General features: G+C 33.9%; 1 protein-coding gene across 1 annotated transcript in view; it reads right to left on the bottom strand.

Moving 5' to 3' along the window:
* LOC117344807 (high affinity cGMP-specific 3',5'-cyclic phosphodiesterase 9A-like) overlaps window positions 1–23,263 on the bottom strand; it is a 73,395-nt gene extending 50,132 nt beyond the window's left edge. Inside the window, exons 1-3 of the mRNA XM_033907633.1 lie at window positions 22,795–23,263; window positions 3,242–3,391; window positions 306–357 (exon numbers count right to left, since the gene is read on the bottom strand). Coding sequence (XP_033763524.1) covers window positions 306–357; window positions 3,242–3,391; window positions 22,795–22,882 — 290 coding nt within the window. The 5' untranslated portion in view covers window positions 22,883–23,263. The remainder of the gene's footprint in view (window positions 1–305; window positions 358–3,241; window positions 3,392–22,794) is intronic.
* Between the last annotated feature and the right edge of the window lie 4,278 nt (window positions 23,264–27,541).

Genomic DNA, 27,541 nt, shown 5'->3' on the forward strand with positions numbered 1-27,541 from the left:
GCGTAACCAATCAAACAATGTGTCCCCGAAGTGGTTACAATCACACATTTAGCGATCTGCGTAACCAATCAAACAATGTGTCCCCGAAGTGATTACGAATCACACATTTAGCGATCTGCGTAACCAAACAAACAATGTGTCCCCGAAGTGGTTACGAATCACACATTAAGCGATCTGCGTAACCAAACAAACAATGTGTCCCCCTTAGTCAGGTTCGGACATTTTATTATCTACTGTACCTACACAAATTCTCTATAACATGGTTAAGATTTTACATCACAACAATTTTCAGGTCGTTGACTTACCTCGATTCTATCATACTTATGTCCACGCCGATCTTAGACCCAATATGAGGTTCTGGAAAATAAACTGGTAGTAATGGCGACTGGTAATATACTGTTTCTTCCAAAACAATACTAATATTTCATGTTAAAGTACAGAAACAAGTGTGGACATATTGCAAACCACTAAAGCTCTGTGCAACAAAAGGCAAAATGGGCCTGTATTGCTCAACTGTTTATGCAGATTATGCAGTGATGACTGTTGGAAAATTAACTTCATGTCATCCTAAATTAGGTCATACAGCAGAACTAGTTGGTGAGATATTTGATGTATTTATCAGCAATATTCTATAAGCCCCTTCATCCCACATTTAAACTCCATTGTTCAGTTTTGCATTAATTTTAAAACATCAGCCCTCTGCAAACTTAATTTACGAAACTTGACCTCCTAAGGGGTATCGTTACATCTTGTATTGAAGTGTATCGTAGAGTATAGTAGAGGAGCAGAAAGTTAAATTTTACTTAGATTGGGGTGGAAACTTAATTCTCGAGGATAAATATGGTACTAAACTTTTACACAAGGGGAGGGAGCTTAATTATTGAGGATAAATATGGTACTAAACTTTTACACTAGGGGGAGGGAGCTTAATTATTGAGGATAAATATGGTACTAAACTTTTACACAAGGGGAGGGAGCTTAATTATTGAAGATAAATATGTTACTAAACTTTTTCACTAGGGGAGGGAGCTTAATTATTGAAGATAAATATGTTACCAAACTTTTTCACTAGGGGAGGGAGCTTAATTATTGAGGATAAATATGGTACTAAACTTTTATACAAGAGGCCCAGAGGGCCTGTATCGCTCACCTGGATTTCATGAGATATGAAACAAGAATGATGATTAAGTATATTTGTCACTGGTATTGCTATGTCAATATATCATAGGCATTTTATATGGGTACGTGAGGATTTGATGTCAAAAAATGCATTAATCCATGAAATAAAATCAACTTTTGGCACAACCCCGTAGGGATGCTACCACACAAATGTTTGCTTAGTTTCAGAAAAGAAGTTGTTTAAACCAATTGACCCCTTTTGACCCTGCCTTCTGCACCCCGGGGGGAGTGGGGGTCAGTTCCTTCCTTTATAAAATTTTGAATCCCTACCCAAAAGGATGCTACCAGGCAAATATGAGCGATATCTCTTGCTTAGTTTCAGAGAAGAAGTTGTTCATATCAATTCAGCCAAATTGACCCCACTTGGCCCCGCCCCTCAGGCCCCCGGGGGGTCAGCCTCACCATTTGTACAATTTTGAATGCCCACCCAATAGTGATACTACCAGGCAAATATGAGCAATATCCATTGCTTGGTTTCAGAGAAGAAGTCGCTAATACCAATATAGCCAGATTGAGCACATTTGGCCCCGCCCCTCAGGCCCCCGGGGGGTCAGCTCCATCATTTGTACAATTTTTAATCCCCACCCCATAGTGATGCTACCAGGCAAATATGAGCGATATCCATCACTTGGTTTCAGAGAAGAAGTCGTTTATATTAAGAGAGCCAAATTGACCCCTTTTGGCCCCGCCCCTCAGACCCCTTGGGGGTCAGCCCCACCATTTGTACAATTTTGAATCCCCACTCCATAGGGATGCTACCAGGTAAATATGAGTGATATCCATTGCTTAGTTTCAGAGCAGAAGTCGTTTATATTAAATATCAATTCTGTAAAACTGACCCCTTTTGGCCCCGCCCCTCAGACTCCAGGGGGTCAGCCCCGTCATTTGTACAATTTCATATTCCTACCCCAAGGTGATGCTACCAGTAAAATATGAGAGATATCCATTGTTTGGTTCCAGAGAAGAAGTCAATTATATGAATATAGCCAAATTTACCACATTTGGCCCCGCCCCTCAGGCCCCTGGGGGGTCAGTCCCATCATTTGTACAATTTTAAATCCCAACCCCATAGTGATGCTACCAGGCAAATATGAGAGACAGGCATTGCTCGGTTTCAGAGAAGAAGTCGTTTATATCAATATAGCCAAATTGACCACATTCGGCCCCACCCCTCAGGCCCCTGGGGGGTCAGCCCCATCATTTGTACAATTTTGAATTCCCACCCCATAATGATGCTACCAGGCAAATATGAGCGATAGCCATTGCTTGGTTTCAGAGAAGAAGTCGTTTATATCAATATAGCCAGATTGACCACATTTGGCCCCGCTCCTCAGGCCCCTGGGGGGTCAGTCCCATCATTTGTACAATTCTGAATCCCCACCCCATAATGATGCTACCAGGCAAATATGAGTGATAGCCATTGCTTGGTTTCAGAGAAGAAGTCGTTTATATCAATAGCGCAAAAATGACCCCTTTTGGCCCCGCCCCAGAGGCCCCCAGGGGGTCAGCCCCATCATTTGTACAATTCTGAGTCCCCTACCTATAGGGATGCTTCTGACCAAATTTGGTCAAATTCTGATGTGTGGTTATGAAGAAGAAGTCAATTGTTGACGGACGGACGGACGGACGGACGGACGACGGACGACGGACGCAACGGTATGGCATAAGCTCACCTTGGTCCTTCGGACCAGGTGAGCTAACTAGGGGAGGGAGCTTAATTATTGAAGATAAATATGGTACTAAACTTTTATACTAGGGGAGGGAGCTCAATTATTGAGGATAAATATGGTACTAAACTTTTACACTAGGGGAGGGAGCTTAACTTTTTGAGGATAAATATGGTACTAAACTTTTACACTATTGGAGGGAGCTTAATTATTGAGGATAAATATGGTACTAAACTTTTATATGGTACTGATATATATACTTGATCATTATACAATTGCATTTTGTCTGATCATTATCATTTTTATGGTATACCTAATTATAAGGAAGTCTTTTGATCATATAATTATCTGTCTTTACATTTGGTGCGGAATTAACACTGTCCTGTAATACTGACCATTACAATGCGTTGCCACTACCTCCAGCGTGTAGCGTGTGTCGGGAGTGTTTTCGGCCAGTTTCGGAGATATGTTGAGGAGGTTTCCTTTTTTGTTATACAGCTTCAGAATGTCATCTGGACCGGCTTCAGCTGCTGCGCGAAATGTTTCTGTAATAGAACATATAGAATAACGATAATTTAGTTTATGGTTTGGTTTGTTTTTATTTAACGTCCTATTAACAGCCAGGGTCATTTAAGGACGTGCCAGGTTTGGAGGTGGAGGAAAGCCAAAGTACCCGGAGAAAAACCACCGGCCTACGGTCAGTACCTAGCAACTGCCCCACATGAGTTTTGAAATCGCAACCCAGAGGTGGAGGGCTGAGTGATAAAGTGCCGGGACACCTTAACCACTCAGCCACTGCGGCCTCTGATTCAATAAAGTGGCAATTGTAACATGTACAACAGTGATACAACCAGGGACCTATTATACAAGGTAAAAATTGTAACCTTAATCGAAAGTATTTTAGACTTTGACTGTACAACATGGCATCAGTTACATGTATATACATGTAATCACCATCAACATAGATAGTTGACAAACCTTACATTTTAACATTTCTTCTGAAAAATGTACAGTTGCGTTGGAGAAAGTTTTAACAAGTAAAAAGTAAATAACACGTATCACAAACATCTCCGTAAATTACACGTATCACAAACATCTCCGTAAATTACACATATCACAAACATCTCTGTAAATTACACGTATCACAAACATCTCCGTAAATCACACGTATCGCAAACATCACCGTAAATCACACGTATCGCAAACATCTCTGTAAATTACACGTATTACAAACATCTCCGTAAATCACACGTATCACAAACATCTCCGTAAATTGAACGTATCACAAACATCTCCATAAATTACACGTATTACAAACATCTCCGTAAATCACACGTATCACAAACATCTCCGTAAATTGAACGTATCACAAACATCTCCGTAAATTGAACGCATCGCAAACATCACCGTAAATCACACGTATCGCAAACATCTCTGTAAATTACACGTATTACAAACATCTCAGTAAATTGAACGTATCACAAACATCTCCGTAAATCACACGTATCACAAACATCTCAGTAAATTACACGTATCACAAACATCTCCGTAAATTGAACGTATCACAAACATCTCCATAAATTACACATATCACAAACATCTCTGTAAATTACACATATCACAAACATCTCTGTAAATTAAACCTATCACAAACATCTCCGTAAATCACACGTATCACAAACATCTCCATAAATTACAAGTATCACAAACATCTCCATAAATTACACATATCACAAACATCTCTGTAAATTACACGTATCACACACATCTCCGTAAATTACACGTATCACAAACATCTCCATAAATTACACGCATCACAAACATCTCCGTAAATTACACATATCACAAACATCTCTGTAAATTACACGTATCACACACATCTCCGTAAATTACACGTATCACAAACATCTCCATAAATTACAAGTATCACAAACATCTCCATAAATTACAAGTGTCACAAACATCTCCGTAAATCACACATATCACAAACATCTCTGTAAATTACACGTATCACAAACATCTCCGTAAATCACACGTATCACAAACATCTCCATAAATTACATGTATCACAAACATCTCCGTAAATTACATGTATCACAAACATCTCCGTAAATCACACATATCACAACCATCTCCGTAAATTACACGTATCACAAACATCTCCATAAATCACACATATCACAACCATCTCCGTAAATCACACATATCACAACCATCTCCGTAAATTACACGTATCACAAACATCTCCGTAAATTACACGTATCACAAACATCTCCGTAAATCACACATATCACAACCATCTCCGTAAATTACACGTATCACAAACATCTCCGTAAATTACACGAATCACAAACATCTCCGTGAATTACAAGTATCACAAACATCTCCGTAAATTACAAGTATCACAAACATCTCCATAAATTACACGTATCACAAACATCTCTGTAAATTACATGTATCACAAACATCTCCGTAAATCACACGTATCACAAACATCTCCATAAATTAAACGTATCACAAATATCTCAGTTAATTAAACCTATCACAAACATCTCCGTAAATTACACATATCACAACTATCTCCGTTAATTACACGTATCACAAACATCTCCGTAAATTACACGCATCACAAACATCTCCGTAAATTACACGTATCACAAACATCTCCGTAAATCACACATATCAAAACCATCTCCGTAAATTACACGTATCACAAACATCTCCGTAAATTACACGTATCACAAACATCTCCGTAAATTACACGTATCACAAACATCTCTGTAAATTACACGTATCACAAACATCTCCGTAAATTACACGTATCACAAACATCTCCGTAAATTACACGTATCACAAACATCTCCGTAAATTACACGTATCACAAACATCTCCGTAAATTACACGTGTCACAAACATCTCTGTAAATTACAAGTATCACAAACATCTCTGTAAATCACACGTATCACAAACATCTCCGTAAATCACACGTATCACAAACATCTCCATAAATTACACGCATCACAAACATCTCCGTAAATTACACATATCACAAACATCTCTGTAAATTACATGTATCACACACATCTCCGTAAATTACACGTATCACAAACATCTCCATAAATTACAAGTATCACAAACACCTCCATAAATTACACGCATCACAACCATCTCTGTAAATTACACATATCACAAACATCTCTGTAAATTACACATATCACAACCATCTCCGTAAATTACACATATCACAACCATCTCCGTAAATCACACATATCACAAACATCTCTGTAAATTACAAGTATCACAAACATCTCTGTAAATTACAAGTATCACAAACATCTCCGTAAATCACACGTATCGCAAACATCTCTGTAAATTACACATGTCACAAACATCTCCGTAAATTACATGTATCACAAACATCTCCGTAAATCACACATATCACAACCATCTCCGTAAATGACACGTATCACAAACATCTCCATAAATCACACATATCACAACCATCTCCGTAAATCACACATATCACAACCATCTCCGTAAATTACACGTATCACAAACATCTCCGTAAATTACACGTATCACAAACATCTCCGTAAATCACACATATCACAACCATCTCCGTAAATTACACGTATCACAAACATCTCCGTAAATTACACGAATCACAAACATCTCCGTAAATCACACGTATCGCAAACATCTCTGTAAATTACACATGTCACAAACATCTCCGTAAATTACATGTATCACAAACATCTCCGTAAATCACACATATCACAACCATCTCCGTAAATTACACGTATCACAAACATCTCCATAAATCACACATATCACAACCATCTCCGTAAATCACACATATCACAACCATCTCCGTAAATTACACGTATCACAAACATCTCCGTAAATTACATGAATCACAAACATCTCTGTAAATTACATGTATCACAAACATCTCTGTAAATTACACGTATCACAAACATCTCCGTAAATTACAAGTATCACAAATATCTCCGTGAATTACAAGTATCACAAACATCTCCGTAAATTACAAGTATCACAAACATCTCCATAAATTACACATATCACAACCATCTCTGTAAATTACACGTATCACAAACATCTCTGTAAATTACACATATCACAACCATCTCTGTAAATTACAAGTATCACAACCATCTCCGTAAATCACACATATCACAAACATCTCTGTAAATTACAAGTATCACAAACATCTCTGTTAATTAGAAGTATCACAAACATCTCCGTAAATCACAAGTATCACAAACATCTCCGTAAATTAAACGTATCACAAACATCTCCATAAATCACACATATCACAACCATCTCCGTAAATCACACATATCACAACCATCTCCGTAAATTACACGTATCACAAACATCTCCGTAAATTACATGAATCACAAACATCTCTGTAAATTACATGTATCACAAACATCTCTGTAAATTACACGTATCACACACATCTCCGTAAATTACACGTATCACAAACATCTCCATAAATTACAAGTATCACAAACATCTCCATAAATTACAAGTGTCACAAACATCTCTGTAAATTACACATATCACAAACATCTCTGTAAATTACACGTATCACAAACATCTCCGTAAATTACACGTATCACAAACATCTCCGTAAATCACACGTATCACAAACATCTCCATAAATCACAAGTATCACAAACATCTCCGTAAATCACAAGTATCACAAACATCTCCGTAAATTACACGTATCACACACATCTCCATAAATCACACGTATCACAAACATCTCTGTAAATTACACGTATCACAAACATCTCCGTAAATCACAAGTATCACAAACATCTCCGTAAATTACACGTATCACAAACATCTCCGTAAATTACAAGTATCACAAACATCTCTGTAAATTACACGTATTACAAACATCTCTGTAAATTACACGTATCACAAACATCTCCGTAAATTACACGGATCACAAACATCACCGTAAACTGCACGTATCACAAACATCTCCGTAAATCACAAGTATCACAAACATCTCCGTAAATCACAAGTATCACAAACATCTCCGTAAATCACAAGTATCACAAACATCTCCGTAAATCACACATATCAAAACCATCTCCGTAAATTACACGTATCACAAACATCTCTGTAAATTATGTGTCACAAACATCTCCATAAATTACACGTATCACAAACATCTCTGTAAATTATGTGTCACAAACATCTCCGTAAATTACATGTATCACAAACATCTCCGTAAATTACACGTATCACAAACATCTCCGTAAATTACACGTATCACAAACATCTCCGTAAATTACACATATCACAAACATCTCTGTAAATTACACGTATCACAAACATCTCTGTAAATTACATGAAGCTGAAGTTTTTTTGACAGCTAGCAACTGTCAGATACAGATATGTAAACATGGAGTTTCCAAATCTCCAGAGTTCACTTGCAGGGATCCAATTTACAGAATGGATGGAGAGGCAGTCTGGAACAGACAGATTTATAATTTACCCATACAGCTTCCCCGAATGGACAACCTGCTGTTAACCACATATACATTACTGCAGGCCAAGTTTAATTACAATGTTAGTGAATACTATTGAAATGCCACCTGGTTCTACTCAGGATGACAAATTAGGTACAGAACATGTACAGTGGTTATACACAAAATCTTGGCTAGATCCAGCTCCCTAATACAACAGGTTATATAAGCATGCCTGTGGTCTAGTGGTAGGATGCAGGGCTAATTAAAGTGACCAAAGGTCACAAGTTGGGGTCCTGGCATATGGGCACTGTGTTGTATCCTTGAACAAGATACATCCAGCTCCCTGATGCAACAGGTTATATAAGCACGCCTGTGGTCTAGTGGTAGGCTGCAGGCCTAGGGTTAAGTGACCAAAAGGGTCGCTAGTCGTTATATGCTTTGCTCTGTTGTGTTGCAGTCGATTCAGTTATAAATGAATACTTAAGTAGTGTAAGAAATGTCATTTGTATAAACTGTTATATATAGTGGCAAAATGGCAGCTCCGACTGTAAGATATATATATGTGTACTGAGCTCCCCTGGGAGTTGAAACATTGACTCCATATGTAACCAAGGATGATAATTTGTGAACCACTTTCAGATGGCTTTGATGCTGTTAAATAGCAGTAAACTTAAATAAAACTCCAAATAATTATAATGTATTAATTATATATAACACTAGCTAGTATATCCTGGATGGTGGTCTTTAAAGTTTGGTTTGGTTTATTTTGTTTAACGTCCTATTAACAGCCAGGGTCATTCAAGAACGTGCCAGATTTTGGAGGTGGAGGAAAGCCGGAGTACCCGGAGAAAAACTACCAGCCTATGGTCCTTACGTATATACCTGACAACTGCCCCACATGGATTTTGAACTCGCAACCCAGAGGTGGAGGGCTAGTGATAATGTGTCGAGACACCTTAACCACTCGGCCACCACGGCCCCGGACTTTCTAGCCATCATTGTACTCTAGATTGGTCACCGGACTATCATATATATAAGACTCTTCTTTTAAAGGGGAAGATTTTTATTGGGATTCAAAATCTTGTTCATTATTTCATGAATTCATATATATATTATACAAAATATAAATTCATATATATTACACAAAATATAAATTCATATAAATTCATAGTGAATGTTTTCAAATTTTGTTGAAATCTGTTTTTTTCTATATAGAAGACAGTAAAGTTACATTATAGGATACATTTTAGAATCTAATAATTAACTTAACATTTAATTAATTATTCAGTAAAACCTAATTAGGGGCTATTAATTATAACAACATATATATGTTTTACTCAATTTAAAGTACCTGATGATGGGCTAATTATTGAAAGACTGAAAACAATTCAATGCTATTACACTGACCTGTAGGAGATAAATGCATGGGTCCATCGATATCGGCTTGTTACCAATTTTATGCACACAGGGTTATAAAGCAAAAATGCTGTAAGGTCTGTGTTTCAATTTACATATTAGAGAAAATGTCCATACATTTTGAGGATGAACAAATATACAAAGTATATATATACACGTAGTACAGTTTGTACATCACAAATAAAAAATAAGAAGACATGCTCAAGGCCATAATGAAAATATAATTGGTTTGGCGTAACCCGCACGACCCAGAAAAAATGCCCCGACTCAAAAAAATTTATTGTGAAAAATAATTTTTTTTATTATTTGACCAGAAGTTACTTTGCAAGTTAGAAGCTACGTCTCTCAAACCAAAATCAGGTTGTTGTGTGTTTCTTTTGTTTAAAATAAGAGCACAAATGTTTTCAGAACTGAATAAAAAAATATTTCTGTCCTATACCTATCTACCCATATGTAAGACCCCCTGGTTGGGTTACAGCAAAATTTAAACCAAGATATCTTTAAGGGTGTGCATGGCCCAAGAAATATGAATTTTATTTTGTTTTTGTGATTTGGAGTAGTTTCCATTACACAGAAACCAGATGACATACATGAAGTATCGTTTCTCACTTAGATTTACTTCCCCTGTTTAATTTGTCATAATACAGTTTTGAACCATCAACATTTTCGATTCCCCCACCAATATATAGCTATATATAATTCCATTGTATAATACCAGGTAATATATATATATAGCTATATATAATTCCATTGTATAATACCAGGTAATATATATATATATATATATATAGCTATATATAATTCCATTGTATAATACCAGGTAATATATATATATATATATATATATAGCTATATATAATTCCATTGTATAATACCAGGTAATATATATATATAGCTATATATAATTCCATTGTATAATACCAGGTACATTTCCAATCCGATTCTAGATACTAAATAAAGTTTGCTACCACCTGTAAATACAATTATGAAATATCTTGCTGTTCGCCAAACCTGTTAAGCAGCATCCACGAATGTTTGCCTGAGGAGACGAGCAGTATAAATTCATTGTCTGTTACAATGACACTATTCATGAATTCATACATATTTAATGAGCTTCATTCCATTTTGTTTTCAGTTGAAACTTTCACAATACAAGGCCATGTTCACACACCAGTTAATACAAGGCCAACAGTCTTTATTTATTAATGACTATACCTGGATGGGCCATTTTCGTTATTGTAAATTGTGTAACAATAATGATCTCGAACCAACCCTGGAATACAATACATATTATTATATCATCTCTCGACAGGTGACTCTGGCACAAAAAGTTCTACAATTTGGACATCATGATCAGATCTAGAGACTTCAATCGAATAATATGAAATATTTGTGGACATTTAATTTCAAGCTATAAGACAGTTTTGAGCACTCTGTGACAATTGCAGTCAAACCTGTGTATAAAGGACACCCAAGGGACAAGGCAAAAGTGCCCTTTATAGAGAGGTTCAACGAGTTATGTCCCTTTAATTAATGAAGAAACAAACCAAAGTCTGATTACAGTTCACTATATATCACCTGATTAATTATATTTAAACACTTTAACAAATAAATAAAAGACAAATAATTAAATATAAATGCTTAATTAATTTTCAATCATTCATCCGATACAAAAATTGAAGTTGAGATTTTTAATAATCTGCCAATAATCATAATAAAATGTACAGTAGTCAGAGGTAGCCTTTATCTAAATAAAGCTATTATTTCAACTCAAGGTTTCAGCCTCTCTATAAATATAAAACTTTATCAAATTAATCCTTGTGGGTTTATTTTCATTTAATTTGAATCATTAGTATGTAATAATTTAATTTTGTATGAAACACTTATTTTCATTGGCTGAAATAATTTTGTTATACCTCCATAACAAAATTTTTGACGTTGCGAAATGTAAAGTCATTTTTGATTGGCTGATAACGTTGCGTAATAATTTATCACAGAAAAGAGTTCGCCAAAAAAAGTGAAATATCTTGGTGTGTATAAGACGAAATTAAATTATAAGAATTAACATTAATTATTTTTCTGTTATATTATACAGTCATAACATAAAAAACTGAATCTGTTATACAGTCATAACATAAAAAACTGGAGTGTACTCTCTTCATAAACTGCATAGTTTTAATGCTGGTGGTTATAATGTAAAACTGTTGGTGAAATAAATTATAACCAACAAATACGTTTCAGCACAGATAACAAAATTATATTAGTATGAATCATTTTGGGTGATAATAACTAAATAAGACTACATTTGAATCAGGAATGTGATTTTATTAATGTGCCATTTGAAAAGATACATCCACTTATTTAGCTTGCATTCAATCTTAACTTTTCATTTAGTTTTTAACTGCATATCTTCATTTTGCATTTACCGTAAGATCTAGACCAATCACATACTTCATCTTGATCAGTTACGCCACCTGTCGCGTCATATCCGAGGCCAAAAGAATATTATACGGCTTGTGTAAGACTAAATTTTATGCTCCAATATTTAGGTGCAAGAAATAGTGAATTAAACCCATTGGGCTCGAGTCACCTGTTACAAATTAAATCATTTCAGTATACATTACCATAACTTTGTTAGCATTTGGTTTAATATAGTTTAACATCAAGTTATCATCATTGAAGTATGATAATATTGTGTAACGTCCTATCAACTCTGCCATCATCATTTACTTAGCCATCATCCCATTACAAAAATCTTGATAGCCAAACGTCCTTGAACCTCTAGATCTGGATATGATCGATGTATATGACCTATCAAAGAAGGTCAAGGTCACATCGTTCACTTTGAAAGATAGGCTTTTAGTATGCTTCTGGTTGTTTATATGAAACATATCATTTCTGCTGATGTTATTGTACATTCTTTTTTATTTACAAGAAAATATATTATAGGTTTGGAAACTATTATTAGACACCTGTGCTGAAACCCATATCTCTCTAGTCATGTGTGTGCGTTTTTATTATAGATAAATAATTATAACAGCCAGGTAAAGGGCAGCGATACAAAAGTCTATTCCATGAACCATTCTTACCAACAAGTTCATTTGTATTAGCCCAGCACAATTTGAAATCCACCCATTAAAGAGATGATAGAATATAGATTTGTAGATATACAAAGTCCCTGGTAAACAAAGGTAAACAGGCAAAGTAAATTCCTCTGTGATGGTTCCGATGGCCTGACGGACAATATCTAAGCTTAAGAGCTTGGAAGACCTCTTTATCGGAACCTGTCACCTTCGAAGGAGATTAGAACTAATATTGGTTTACCTGAGCCAGGTATATTGGATAGTGTGTGAGTATATCATAAACATATACTTACTGGTTCATAATCAGAAAGACAGCTTGTCCTCAATCGTAGCAGACAATCTGCAGCTTCTTCAATGATTTTTTTTAAATATTTTTAAAGCCAGCTCTACCTGATTATTAAAATTAAATTTTTACTGCCTAGTTGTAATGCCTGCATTTTTTTCTTCACATTGTAAGCTTTTTATCAATTAAATTATGAATTATTTTTTAATGGATTTATTTTTTCTTGGTTATATGTAAGGCCACCCTTAAAAAATTGTTTGTTTTATTACCAATCTGGTCTGTTGATTTTATTTCTATCAATTCCTGAGAACCCTGCATACAGATTTAAAATAAAAATACTACCCTTCCCAGTTATACGAGTATAGTTTAGGCTAAAACCAATACTGGCAAGCAATTTAATACGGCTGGCTTGAACGAGTACAAAATTCTGTGATGAAATAATTATCTATTTGAACCAATATATATATGTGTCACAAAAAGTGATACATGTTAGGGTTAATTATCATACAGCTGCCACAAATTGAATCAGTTCAGTGATTAAAGAAAATAATTGACATGCTGCAGGCAGAGTATAGATTTTGTGGAGAAATAAAAATGATTTCTTGGTTGCTTTTTTTTTTTTTGTCACAACCTCAAAACAATTTAATAATTTAAATTTGTAAGCATATCTGGAACTGGAATTTTGCGATTTGGTTGAGTTGTAACATCTTAATGCAAGAACAAATCTATACGTTATAGCAAGGACATACATTGCATATATGAGGGAATGAAAGCGTCTGAGTCCGAGGTCTTAAGTCTAGCTACAAGCTATAAGAAGCTAAACATTATAATTATCGCATGTATGGATTAATGATGGTGGGTGGTTGAATTGGCATGGGTGTATTATGGGTATATGTATTATTTGATGCATTTAAATTTAATGATAGTTCTTCCGTATATGTATATATATATAGTTTGATTTCAGTGGCGTTTTCTGTTTGTTAGCTATAGGTACATACATATATACCACAAAGTTAACTATATCAATATTTTGGCAAGGAATTACCCATGAATACAAATTTTGTTTTTTACAAGATTAAGGAGGTCAGTTGTGGTCTGTCAATATCCCATGTGACCTTATATTGATCAACAATGCAACTTTCAATTGTATAAAGTTTTGTGATAAGTCGAACTGCTAAATTATCGTCCATTTGTACACATTGACCGATATATAAAATCTGTAGACAATACAAACTTGGCTTAAATTGGTTTCCTTTTTCAGTTATGTGTGTAGGTGTGTTAGTTTTGGGAGGCTATGATATGTTTTTCAGTTATGTGTGTAGGTGTGTTAGTTTTGGGAGGCTACGATATGTTTGTTTCCTTGTGACAGTGCAGAACTGATGCCGACCTTATATATATGCAGTGCTACCTCACTGAAACATACTGCCAAAGACACCCAGCAGGACATACCACCCTGTCACATAATACAGACAATGGTTGGACCTGTCGGACCATTCACGAATGCAGTGTGTTATAAAAGGAGTAGCAACTACATCTTTTATAGACTCTGGTATATACATGTATATATTCCGGCCAGGGATGTCAGAACCCAAAGCCTTATATGATGTTACACATAATAATTATGACTACAAAGACAGACTTTTATATACTCAGTGACAGCAACCTTTCTTATAACTATATAGAAAATATTTCATAGTGAAATTAAAACTAAAAATTGCATTTTTTTCCTTATAATATCTTACAGGTAGCTTTCCACATTGTCAGGTATTTCTGGTATAGCAGTGACCTTAAGCCATACGTCGGGTATTTCTGATACAGCAGTGTCCTTCAGCCATACGTCGGGTATTTCTGATACAGCAGTGACCTTAAGCCATACGTCGGATATTTCTGATACAGCAGTGATGACCTTAAGCCATACGTCGGGTATTTCAGTGACCTTAAGCCATACGTCGGGTATTTCAGTGACCTTAAGCCATACGTCGGATATTTCAGTGACCTTAAGCCATACGTCGGGTATTTCTGATACAGCAGTGACCTTAAGCCATACGTCGGATATTTCAGTGACCTTAAGCCATACGTCGGGTATTTCTGATACAGCAGTGACCTTAAGCCATACTTCGGGTATTTCTGATACAGCAGTGACCTTAAGCCATACGTCGGGTATTTCTGATACAGCAGTGATGACCTTAAGCCATACTTCGGGTATTTCTGATACAGCAGTGACCTTAAGCCATACGTCGGGTATTTCTGATATAGCAGTGACCTTAAGCCATACGTCGGGTATTTCTGATACAGCAGTGACCTTAAGCCATACGTCGGGTATTTCTGATACAGCAGTGATGACCTTAAGCCATACTTCAGGTATTTCTGATATAGCAGTGATGACCTTAAGCCATACTTCGGGTATTTCTGATATAGCAGTGATGACCTTAAGCCATACGTCGGGTATTTCTGATACAGCAGTGTCCTTCAGCCATACGTCGGGTATTTCTGATACAGCAGTGTCCTTAAGCCATACTTCAGGTATTTCTGATATAGCAGTGACCTTAAGCCATACGCCGGGTATTTCTGATATAGCAGTGACCTTAAGCCATACGTCGGGTATTTCTGATATAGCAGTGATGACCTTAAGCCATACGTCGGGTATTTCTGATACAGCAGTGTCCTTCAGCCATACGTCGGGTATTTCTGATACAGCAGTGTCCTTAAGCCATACGTCGGGTATTTCTGATATAGCAGTGACCTTATATAAGCTGGTGGTTATAACGTAAAATTGCTGGTGAAATAAATCAACGAACTAATGCGTTTCAGCACGGATCACAAAATTATATCAGTTTGAATCATTTTTGGTGATAATAAGAAGATTGCATTTGAATCAGTAATATAATTTTATTAACATGTCATTTGAAAAGATACATCCACTTATTCAGCTTGCATTCTTAACTTTGTTTCGTTTATAACTGCATATCTGCATTTTGCATCTACCGCTACATTGACCAATCACATATACTTCATCTTGACCAGTAATGCCACCTGCAATGTCATATCCGGCGCCAAAAGAATATTATACAACTATGCCGAAAAACATTTTTCTTGTACACTATTTCATGCCATTGCCCCAGTGCCTTCAAATTACCCACCTCCCCCTAAATAAGGTGTCTATAATTATATAATGAAACCCTAATCAAAATTCTACATATGTCCGTTCCATTTTAATTATGACTTAACTAATTAAAACCCTCAAACATATATACATACCATGGAAGCCTATGGAACTGTTTGAATTAGCAATAAATATCAAACCAGATATTCACCAAACAATTTTGTACATATCATATATACATTGACCAAAAAAAAAACAGTGAAAAAAATCATTATAGTGTCGATATTGAATCTGGATGTCGAGATTAAGGGAAGCAGTATCTGATTAAAGTCGCCTTCTCCTTTATCTCCCAGCTCGTGTATCTAATCACATTGATTTTTTGTCGGTCCTGAGGAATGATCATTCCACACAATGTTATTAGAAAGGTCAACCTTCGTGTTTACCTCCGCTCGGCTTAACGACCATGTTGTACGAATTCAAACAATCCTGAACCAGGCCCATACTTCGTCGGATGTACAGAGCAAATATACACTGCTGGATTAACAGCCTATTGACTCGAATGAACATATATTGACATTCGTGGTTTTCATTAGGTTCCTGTGTACCGTATTCCTATATTGCTACAGAGAAAGTTTGCATTTTCATTACAGTCCAAAAGTGTTTGTTTGGTAACATTTAACTGGCAGTTTAAGATGTTGTCGATATTCATTATGACCGATTGATTTTCGACAAACTTTCCTCTTATATAATTTGTACCGTTCTATTAAAAATCAGTTCCTTTATGATGTGAAATTCCAACCTTACACGGGGCACTTTAGCCCTTAAAAAGTCTGTACAAAAAAGTGTAGTCATACGCGCTATCAAAAGTCATACGAGACTGCAGACATGGTACTTACACATTTGTATAAAGCTTAAGGTATGAATGGTTTAATTTGTCTTGTTTGTATAATTGAATGAAAAGTTGGAAAGGTATTTTATTGGAACAAGGAAAAACTTGCTACGTGACACTCAGTAAGGCTATAAGTCATGTTTAAAGGGACAAGTTAATCACATACGGTTCGTGTAATTACACAGGATAGATTAAAAGATATCAAAGCCTTGTCATGCTGGTTTAACCGTCATTCCCTTGGAGATGGGCTAACTTCAGGATAAATATAGTATTCAACTCATCCTCTAGGAGAGGGGCTTACTTTAGGATTAATACAGTATTCAATTCTCACTCTAGGGGAGGGGCTTACTTGAGGATAAATACTGTATTCAACTCTTTTACTCTAGGAGAGAGGCTTACTTTAGGATTAATACAGTATTCAATTCTCACTCTAGGGGAGGGGCTTACTTGAGGATAAATACAGTATTCAATTCTCACTCTAGGGGAGGGGCTTATTACTCGAGGATAAATACAGTATTCAACTCTTACTCTAGGAGAGGGGCTTACCTTAGGATTAATACGGCATTCAATTCTCACTCTAGGGGAGGGGCTTACTTTAGGACTAATACGGTATTCAATTCTCACTCTAGGGGAGGGGCTTACTTGAGGATAAATACTGTATTCAACTCTTACTCTAGGAGAGGGGCTTACCTTAGGATTAATACGGCATTCAATTCTTACTCTAGGGGAGGGGCTTACTTGAGGATAATACGATATACATGTATTCAACTCTTACTCTAGGAAAGGGGCTTACTCGAGGATAAATACTGTATTTAACTCTTACTCTAGGAAAGGGGCTTACTTCAGGATAAATACAGTATTTAACTCTTACTCTAGGAGAGGGGCTTACTTTAGGATTAATACGGTATTCAATTCTCACTCTAGGGGAGGGGCTTATTACTTGAGGATAAATACTGTATTCAACTCTTACTCTAGGAGAGGGGCTTACTTTAGGATTAATACAGAATTCAACTCTTACTCTAGGGGAGGGGCTTACTTTAGGACTAATACGGTATTCAATTCTCACTCTAGGGGAGGGGCTTATTACTTGAGGATAAATACATGTATTCAACTCTTACTCTAGGAAAGGGGCTTACTTTAGGATAAATACGGTATATTCAACTCTTGATCTAGGGGAGGGGCTTACTTGAGGATTAATACAGTACTCAACTCTTACTCTAGGAAAGGGCCGGGGCTTACTTTAGGATAAATACAGTATTAATAACTCAACTCTTGCTCTAGGAAAGGGGGTTAATTACTTCAGGAATAAACTTGTAAAGATTACACACTGATCTCCATCAGTTGAGTCGATCGTATAAGGTATAAAACACTATTGTAACTCTTACTCTAGGAGAGGGGCTTACTTCAGGATATCAGTGGGGTCTTTTTGTCTCATTTTGGAACAAAATCTATCAGTGAATTGGGAAGGAATTTCAGATGTGAATTTCATTTAAATATGCAAAATTATTTCGGAATGGGGCCCATTATCAGCCTCAAGCTCTCAGAATTATTAACATTGTGTCATTATATATATATACATTCTTTTTTTACAATTATAAGATATCTTGTCCATGAAGCTAAAATATGGTATTATTATTATCTTTAATTCTTTTGTGGATGAAAAATGCCATAGCTATGGTTTGGGATGGGGTATTTTTGGCTCATTTTCGGAAGAAAATTGCACGGGAAAGATTTTTTCATGAGTAAACTGCAAATTCTGGGAATTTGGCTTTAAAATCATATATAAAATTCCAATTGGGAATGGAGCCCATTAATCATAATGAGCCCAAAAAGCCCTGTTTTGTATAATAATTACTTGACAACATTCTATCATTATATAACTATAGATATAACAGATAGATTTTCTATATTCAAATACAAATTTCTCTTTGAATGCAAACTTAAAATTTTACAAGTACAGTATAAGTCATTGTCTCCGTCACAATGTACAGAACTTATATCTATATATATTACATACACTTCAATAAGATCATAAAAATCGGTTAATTTGGAATTTTTTTTCAGGAGTAAAACTGCAAATTTTGGGAATTTGACTTTAAAATGAATGTAGAGCATCTACATGTACAGGTATATACTCCAATAAGGGACAGAATTAACTATGTATAAAATTAAACTATGTATAAAGTTAAACTATGTATAAAGTTAAATGTATAAAGTTAAACTATGTATACAGTTAAACTATGTATAAAGTTAAACTAAGTATAAAGTTAAACTATGTACAAAGTTAAACTATGTATAAAGTTAAACTATGTATACAGTTAAACTATGTATACAGTTAAACTATGTATACAGTTAAACTATGTATAAAGTTAAACTATGTACAAAGTTAAACTATGTATAAAGTTAAACTATGTATAAAGTTAAACTAAGTATAAAGTTAAACTAAGTATAAAGTTAAACTATGTATACAGTTAAACTATGTATAAAGTTAAACTAAGTATAAAGTTAAACTATGTATAAAGTTAAACTAAGTATAAAGTTAAACTATGTATACAGTTAAACTATGTATAAAGTTAAACTAAGTATACAGTTAAACTATGTATAAAGTTAAACTATGTATAAAGTTAAACTATGTATAAAGTTAAACTAAGTATAAAGTTAAACTATGTATACAGTTAAACTATGTATAAAGTTAAACTAAGTATAAAGTTAAACTATGTATACAGTTAAACTAAGTATAAAGTTAAACTAAGTATAAAGTTAAACTATGTACAAAGTTAAACTATGTATACAGTTAAACTATGTATAAAGTTAAACTAAGTATAAAGTTAAACTATGTATACAGTTAAACTATGTATACAGTTAAACTAAGTATAAAGTTAAACTATGTATACAGTTAAACTATGTACAAAGTTAAACTATGTATACAGTTAAACTATGTATACAGTTAAACTAAGTATAAAGTTAAACTAAGTATACAGTTAAACTATGTATACAGTTAAACTATGTATAAAGTTAAACTATGTATACAGTTATAAACTAAGTATAAAGTTAAACTATGTACAAAGTTAAACTATGTATACAGTTATAAACTAAGTATAAAGTTAAACTATGTACAAAGTTAAACTAAGTATACAGTTATAAACTATGTATACAGTTAAACTATGTATAAAGTTAAACTAAGTATACAGTTAAACTATGTATACAGTTAAACTATGTATAAAGTTAAACTAAGTATACAGTTAAACTAAGTATAAAGTTAAACTATGTACAAAGTTAAACTATGTATACAGTTAAACTATGTATACAGTTAAACTATGTATACAGTTAAACTAAGTATAAAGTTAAACTAAGTATACAGTTAAACTATGTATACAGTTAAACTATGTATACAGTTAAACTATGTATAAAGTTAAACTATGTATACAGTTAAACTATATTTATAAAGTTAAACTATATTTATAAAGTTAAACAATGTATAAAGTTAAACTATGTATACAGTTAAACTATTTATAAAGTTAAACTATGTATACAGTTAAACTATGTATAAAGTTAAACTATGTATACAGTTAAACTATATTTATAAAGTTAAACTATATTTATAAAGTTAAACTAAGTATAAAGTTAAACTATTTATAAAGTTAAACTAAGTATAAAGTTAAACTATGTACAAAGTTAAACTATGTATACAGTTAAACTATATTTATAAAGTTAAACTAAGTATAAAGTTAAACTAAGTATAAAGTTAAACTATGTATAAAGTTAAACTATGTATAAAGTTAAACTATATTTATAAAGTTAAACTAAGTATAAAGTTAAACTATTTATAAAGTTAAACTAAGTATAAAGTTAAACTATGTACAAAGTTAAACTATGTATACAGTTAAACTATATTTATAAAGTTAAACTAAGTATAAAGTTAAACTAAGTATAAAGTTAAACTAAGTATAAAGTTAAACTATGTATAAAGTTAAACTAAGTATAAAGTTAAACTAAGTATAAAGTTAAACTAAGTATAAAGTTAAACTATGTATAAAGTTAAACTAAGTATAAAGTTAAACTATGTATACAGTTAAACTATGTATACAGTTAAACTATGTATAAAGTTAAACTATGTATACAGTTATAAACTATGTATACAGTTATAAACTATGTATACAGTTAAACTATGTATAAAGTTAAATTATGTATACAGTTAAACTATGTATAAAGTTAAACTATGTATAAAGTTAAACTATGTATAAAGTTAAACTATGTATAAAGTTAAACTAAGTATAAAGTTAAACTATGTATACAGTTAAACTATGTATAAAGTTAAACTAAGTACAAAGTTAAACTATGTATACAGTTAAACTATGTATACAGTTAAACTATGTATACAGTTAAACTATGTATAAAGTTAAACTATGTATACAGTTAAACTATGTATACAGTTAAACTATGTATAAAGTTAAACTATGTATAAAGTTAAACTATGTATAAAGTTATAAACTATGTATACAGTTAAACTATGTATACAGTTATAAACTATGTATACAGTTATAAACTATGTATACAGTTAAACTATGTATACAGTTAAACTATGTATACAGTTATAAACTATGTATAAAGTTAAACTATGTATAAAGTTAAACTATGTATAAAGTTAAACTATGTATAAAGTTAAACTAAGTATAAAGTTAAACTATGTATACAGTTAAACTATGTATACAGTTAAACTATGTATAAAGTTAAACTATGTATAAAGTTAAACAATGTACAAAGTTATAAACTAAGTATAAAGTTAAACTATGTATAAAGTTAAACTATGTATAAAGTTAAACTAAGTATAAAGTTAAACTATGTATACAGTTAAATTATGTATAAAATTAAACTATGTATAAAGTTAAACTATGTATACAGTTATAAACTAAGTATAAAGTTAAACTATATTTATAAAGTTAAACTATATTTATAAAGTTAAACTATGTATAAAGTTAAACTATATTTATAAAGTTAAACTAAGTATAAAGTTAAACTATGTATAAAGTCAAACTAAGTATAAAGTTAAACTATTTATAAAGAACATCACTCCAATTAGAGACAGAATTAAAATATGTATAAAGAACATCACTCCAATATCATATAAACTATGTATAAAGTCAAACTAAGTATAAAATGTTAGCTTTAAGAACAAAATGTCCATTAGATCATGACATTAATATTGTACACCGTTTATACATTAGAATGTTGTATACAATATATGAACATCAACATGTACATTTTGTAGTTGTGAGTAGGTTTTTTTAATTGTCACTTAAAAATTGTGACCGATCCAAGACAAAACGTTTAATTAATTATAATATACTTGTCATTTACACGTGTGCAGGTTATATGCATCAGTGTGCAGGTGAATAGTAAATACGCACGCCCATTCGTCATATACATGTATACTACAATACAGACTGTTTACATCTGCACTGCACGTGCGTGCACACACGTCGCGATAAAGCTACCGAGAATATAATAACATGTAATTCGTGAAAATTGCTTCAAATCCTCCGAGATCAATCTGATTTGTAACCAAGTGGGCTACTCATCGCCATATAAGCCTCTCAGAGGGGAGATAAACTGGCAATCTTTCACGGTTAATATTCCCTTATGTCTGACAGCTAGCTCTCTTACCTTTCAAATCGTCCCGACTGTCATCGCTCCGGAATTCTGCTTGCTCGTTGTTGCCGTCCACGATGAAATAGACAACTTTCGTCGCCATTATGGCTGTTTAACGCTATACTCTGTTCACTTGATTCGATCCTGTTCCATTTCAAGTTCATATGGTGTACAAACTTCTGCTAAAATCCAACACACTTTTACCACTGTACACATGTACGATGTGTAGATATATATATAATATACTTTCTATGCGAGAAACACTGCTGTCTGCTATCGAGACCCGTAGGGGCGAACCACTTTTCTGATCTCAATCAATATCGTACAAGCTTTATCTAGGTTGTAAACAAACGCTGGTAACGGTTTGCACACGAAAGTTAAAGTGTGTGGTATGACACCAAAAATATATAATGTATTTCACTACGTCATCGCACGCTCAACAAGCAACCGACACCGCTCGTAATAACAAGTGTGAACACTCGGAATCGAGACTCAATTTAGTTGATCACGTGACACTCGTAGAACGATGTCACACTTAGGTGTACTTTCAATCAATTAAGTCCGCGTGATAAATTGTGCCAGGTGTTTTCTTGATAGCCATCATTATCGTACATTCAGATGTAATTGTCGTCTGTTGGTGACGGAGCTAAGCATGTCAGTATGTGAATAATATTAACAGCGATCTCTGCGGTGATTGAGACAGCGATTTATTAATTAGTTACCCAGTTCTACAGTAAAGTACGGGGTTCAATATTCTTCTTTGAGTGCAAACAGTGACATTGATAAGGTTTCTGGTAATTATGGGTTCATTAAAAGGAAAACATCTACGATTTTCCTCACAGAAATATCGTCTGTACAGCAACACGTGGAATATACATACGTCCCTCCATGGGTATCATGCGAATTTGTAGGCTGAAACACAGGGGCTCGGTTTTAAGATTCTGAGTAACATATGACATCTGTTAACAACCACAACACTATAAATTAAGTACATGAACATTCTGTAAACATATAAAAAAAATCGGTGTTATCGATGTATAAAAGGGGCGATATATTGTGTTTTGGTTATTAACTGATGTCACGTGATGTGATATATTACTCAGAATCTGGAAACCGAGTCCCTGTGGGTTGAAAATCGTAATAAGTAAAATATGATTGGTACGATCAGGGATAATTATCTAATTAGTCCGTGTTACGATAATGAGTTGACGGGAAATACTCGTCAATATCGCCACAATCTTACGATTTCGACAGTGAAAATAAAATCAGAATTGTAAGGTATGTAGGTGTTGAAATTCAAGAGTCCTTTATGGATAGCCGTTTCCATGAAAACTGCTGCACATACATTTATCACATGAATATCGAAGATCGTATGACTTTAATGAAAAGTAAACATGTAAATGTATGATGTACCGTAATTATGCAAAATATTTCTTATCTCAAAATTCAAGGAAATAATATCTTATTTTCATATAAAATAATATCGTCATGGTGCGCTTTATGAAGCTGGCCTTAAATTAATTTTCTGAGAATTGCGGGCAAAATGTTGTTTACGCAGAGGCATTTACAGTTAGGGTTAGGGTACATAATACCTAATAATGACCCAGAAATCTAACACAGAAACATATACTTATTCTTCTTCTTTTATATAATTATATCTTATTGTATTTTCTATAATTGTATATTTTCTATAATTGTATATTTTATATAATTGTATATTTTATATCACTATACCTTATATAGTCGTATTTTATGTATAATTGATTTTTTTTTAATTAATGGTATCTTGTGTATAATTGTTTCTATATATAATTACATTTCATATACCTTTTTTTTCTATATAATTGTATTTTGTATATTTTTTAAAATATAATATTTATATATACATGTATTTTCTTTTTTCTCTCGGTAGAACTACGACAGGAAATTAAAATGTATATCTTCAGATCACCAACACATAGTGTATATGATACATTGTGTTAATAAATAGATATATAACATAGTAACACAAATGACGAAGGAAGACAACTTTTTGACTCGTGCCCTGACCGGGGCTCGAACTCACGATCTACGGCACCCAATCGCCTAGCCAGAAATACCCACAGCTTAATCATATATGATTGTATTTTCCAACGCAGTGCTGTCGAATGTCACAGGTATTTCTATAAATCTATGTTCATCAACATCTACTTGAATATTTCCTGGACTTAATTGAAGTACACGTTTTTGGTATTTATTTAACTAACATATCAAATGAACCCGTTCACATCTGACCCTGCTGGTTGACGAAGTAGACCAGTAATAAGAACCTCCGGGGTGCTTGCGCACAATTTGAAAACAAAATGGATTCTGCAGATCAAACTGTCTTATCGCCTGAAGCAGACACGATATCTAAATCACATTCAGATGTCTTTTTATGCTGTATCTTTAAGCAGTCTTTGCTATTTCTTCCCAAACTATGTCCCGGAAGTGACTGAGAGATTTGATACAAAGTCAAATACCTCACTGTTCGTGAGGGCCAGTCTGATACGAGCCCCTGTGGTAGCTACTGAAGCCCCTTGTCAATGTTTTGAATATGCGTTCAAATTTAAAATATAATGTACCACAGGGGCTTGGCATATTCCCCTGACCCATAATGAAATGTTTAACACCGAGTGATCTGAGGGTAGTACACTGGGATTAATATGTTTCATTCTGGGTCATATATAGGAATGTGTCAGGCCCCTGTGATTTATAATTCAGACGAGGACATCCTCCAAAAATCTAATGGTTCCACTCTCGAGATAAATGAATTATTTTTGAGGACGGAACCCCGTGTTTCGAATACGAGTCAATGAATGACAGGATGACTCGGAGAAATTTCAGTGATTTGAACGCGAATATTTTAAAACTAAATTTAACTAAAATAAAGCTAACCAATCAGTTCTTTGGCCTATATTTTGTAATTGGTTTGTATTTTGTAATTGATCTATATTTTGTAATTGATCAATATTTTGTAATTGATCAATATTTTGTAATAGATCTATAATTTGTAATTGGTATATACATTTTACTTTGTAATTCACGTGCATTTTGTAATTGGTATATACTTGGTAATTCACGTGTATTTTGTAATTGGTATATACTTTGTAATTCACGTGTATTTTGTAATTGGTATATACTTTGTAATTCACGTGTATTTTGTATTTATATTCTACATGTATGCACGAGTATGTTTCCCCCAAGAATTTTAGAAGAATTTAAGATCAACAAACAGCAAAACTTTTAGCCTCGACCAGACCTATCCAACAAGTCGCCATAATTCCTCTAGTCCGAGTTTGGTAAGATAGCTCAAACATTCACACGTAGTGTTTAAAATCTCCAATATTTAAGGTCTAAGTATCGCTTTGTTTACATATATAAAAACGAATTAGAGGAACAAACATCTTAAGTGATTGTGTAAACAATGTTATATACATGACGACTTGAGTCTCTCACGAGTATTTGGTAGATATACAACAGCTCATTCGTTTAATGTCTTCATGACCACATCTATAAAGCCGTTAACCCTTTGAAATCATGTATACAGTTTTAATGGCTAAATCACGCGTTATTTTCGTGAACACAACATTTCCATCACGTTAACATTGGTATGCCTCAGCTTGTTTATGTTTATAGCGGTATTTTCAGATAAAGTTTGTAAATCTAATATCTTCCGGAATTTCCAATCAAATGTAGCGCGTACGGGAGTCACAGGAACATCCCTATACGTGACGTAGTTTATAGATACTAAGACATCTCACGTGCAGCCTGTGATATGATATCCCCATGTCAACTGGTTCTGGACAATTCAGGAAGTCTTCCATGTGCACGCTATCTGATAATTCAAATGAAATATATACAAAAGCATGTTTGTTTTCCCACAATTACCTGAACAGTTTTCTTCCGTCAAATCAACTATTGTATTATTTCTTAACCACGGCACCCTATTATGACGTCATATTTCAACAATGTAGTGATTGTAGTCAAGATAGGACAAATAATGACGTTTGTCATGTCGACAGTGTAATTGACATTTTTAATTGTAAACTTTGTCCAAAAATAAATACAAAATCAGATCATTTATATGATACTTCGAGAGTTGTTTTTTTTTGGACTCACTGTTAACAAGCTGTGCAAAAACTCTTGTTTTCCCAAGATCAGAAGTAGGCGATCACATGAGAGATTTTTGTTAATAAAAAAAAATGTACATGAGAGAGGTTTTCGATTTTTTTCTTTTTGTTTTCTTTCAGTTTTTGTTTTTTGTTTTTGTTTTGTCATTCTTTTTAAAACGTATTAACTTGAAACCAGTACAGAAAAATACAGTTAAAATGTTTTACGAAAATCTTTTGAGGTTAATAAAAGTAATAAAAGGAACAAATATGTTTCCGAACAAAAAAAAACCCGTGCAGGTGTTTCTTCCTTCAAAGTAATGCCCCCATCACACTAAGACAAAGACCACGAAGACCGCACTGCGTCCTTAAAATTTCGAGAAACGCAGCGGGGTCGTGGCAAAAATGGAGAATTTTGCAGTTGTCACGTTCATATTACGCCCTCATTACGTCCTTGCTGGGTTCTTACTACGTCCTACACGTTTCCACTAAGACCTTATCTCGCGCATGTTCGCGCGTGCACCACGCTCTGTGTGTTCTTAATACGCTCTTACTACGTCCAAAAAGATCTTTCTACGCGTGCATTACGTAATTACTACGTTCTCTCTGCGTTTGCCCGTTCCCTATAAATA

This window comes from Pecten maximus, chromosome 16 (assembly GCF_902652985.1).
Source record: "Pecten maximus chromosome 16, xPecMax1.1, whole genome shotgun sequence".
Lineage (NCBI taxonomy): Eukaryota > Metazoa > Mollusca > Bivalvia > Pectinida > Pectinidae > Pecten > Pecten maximus.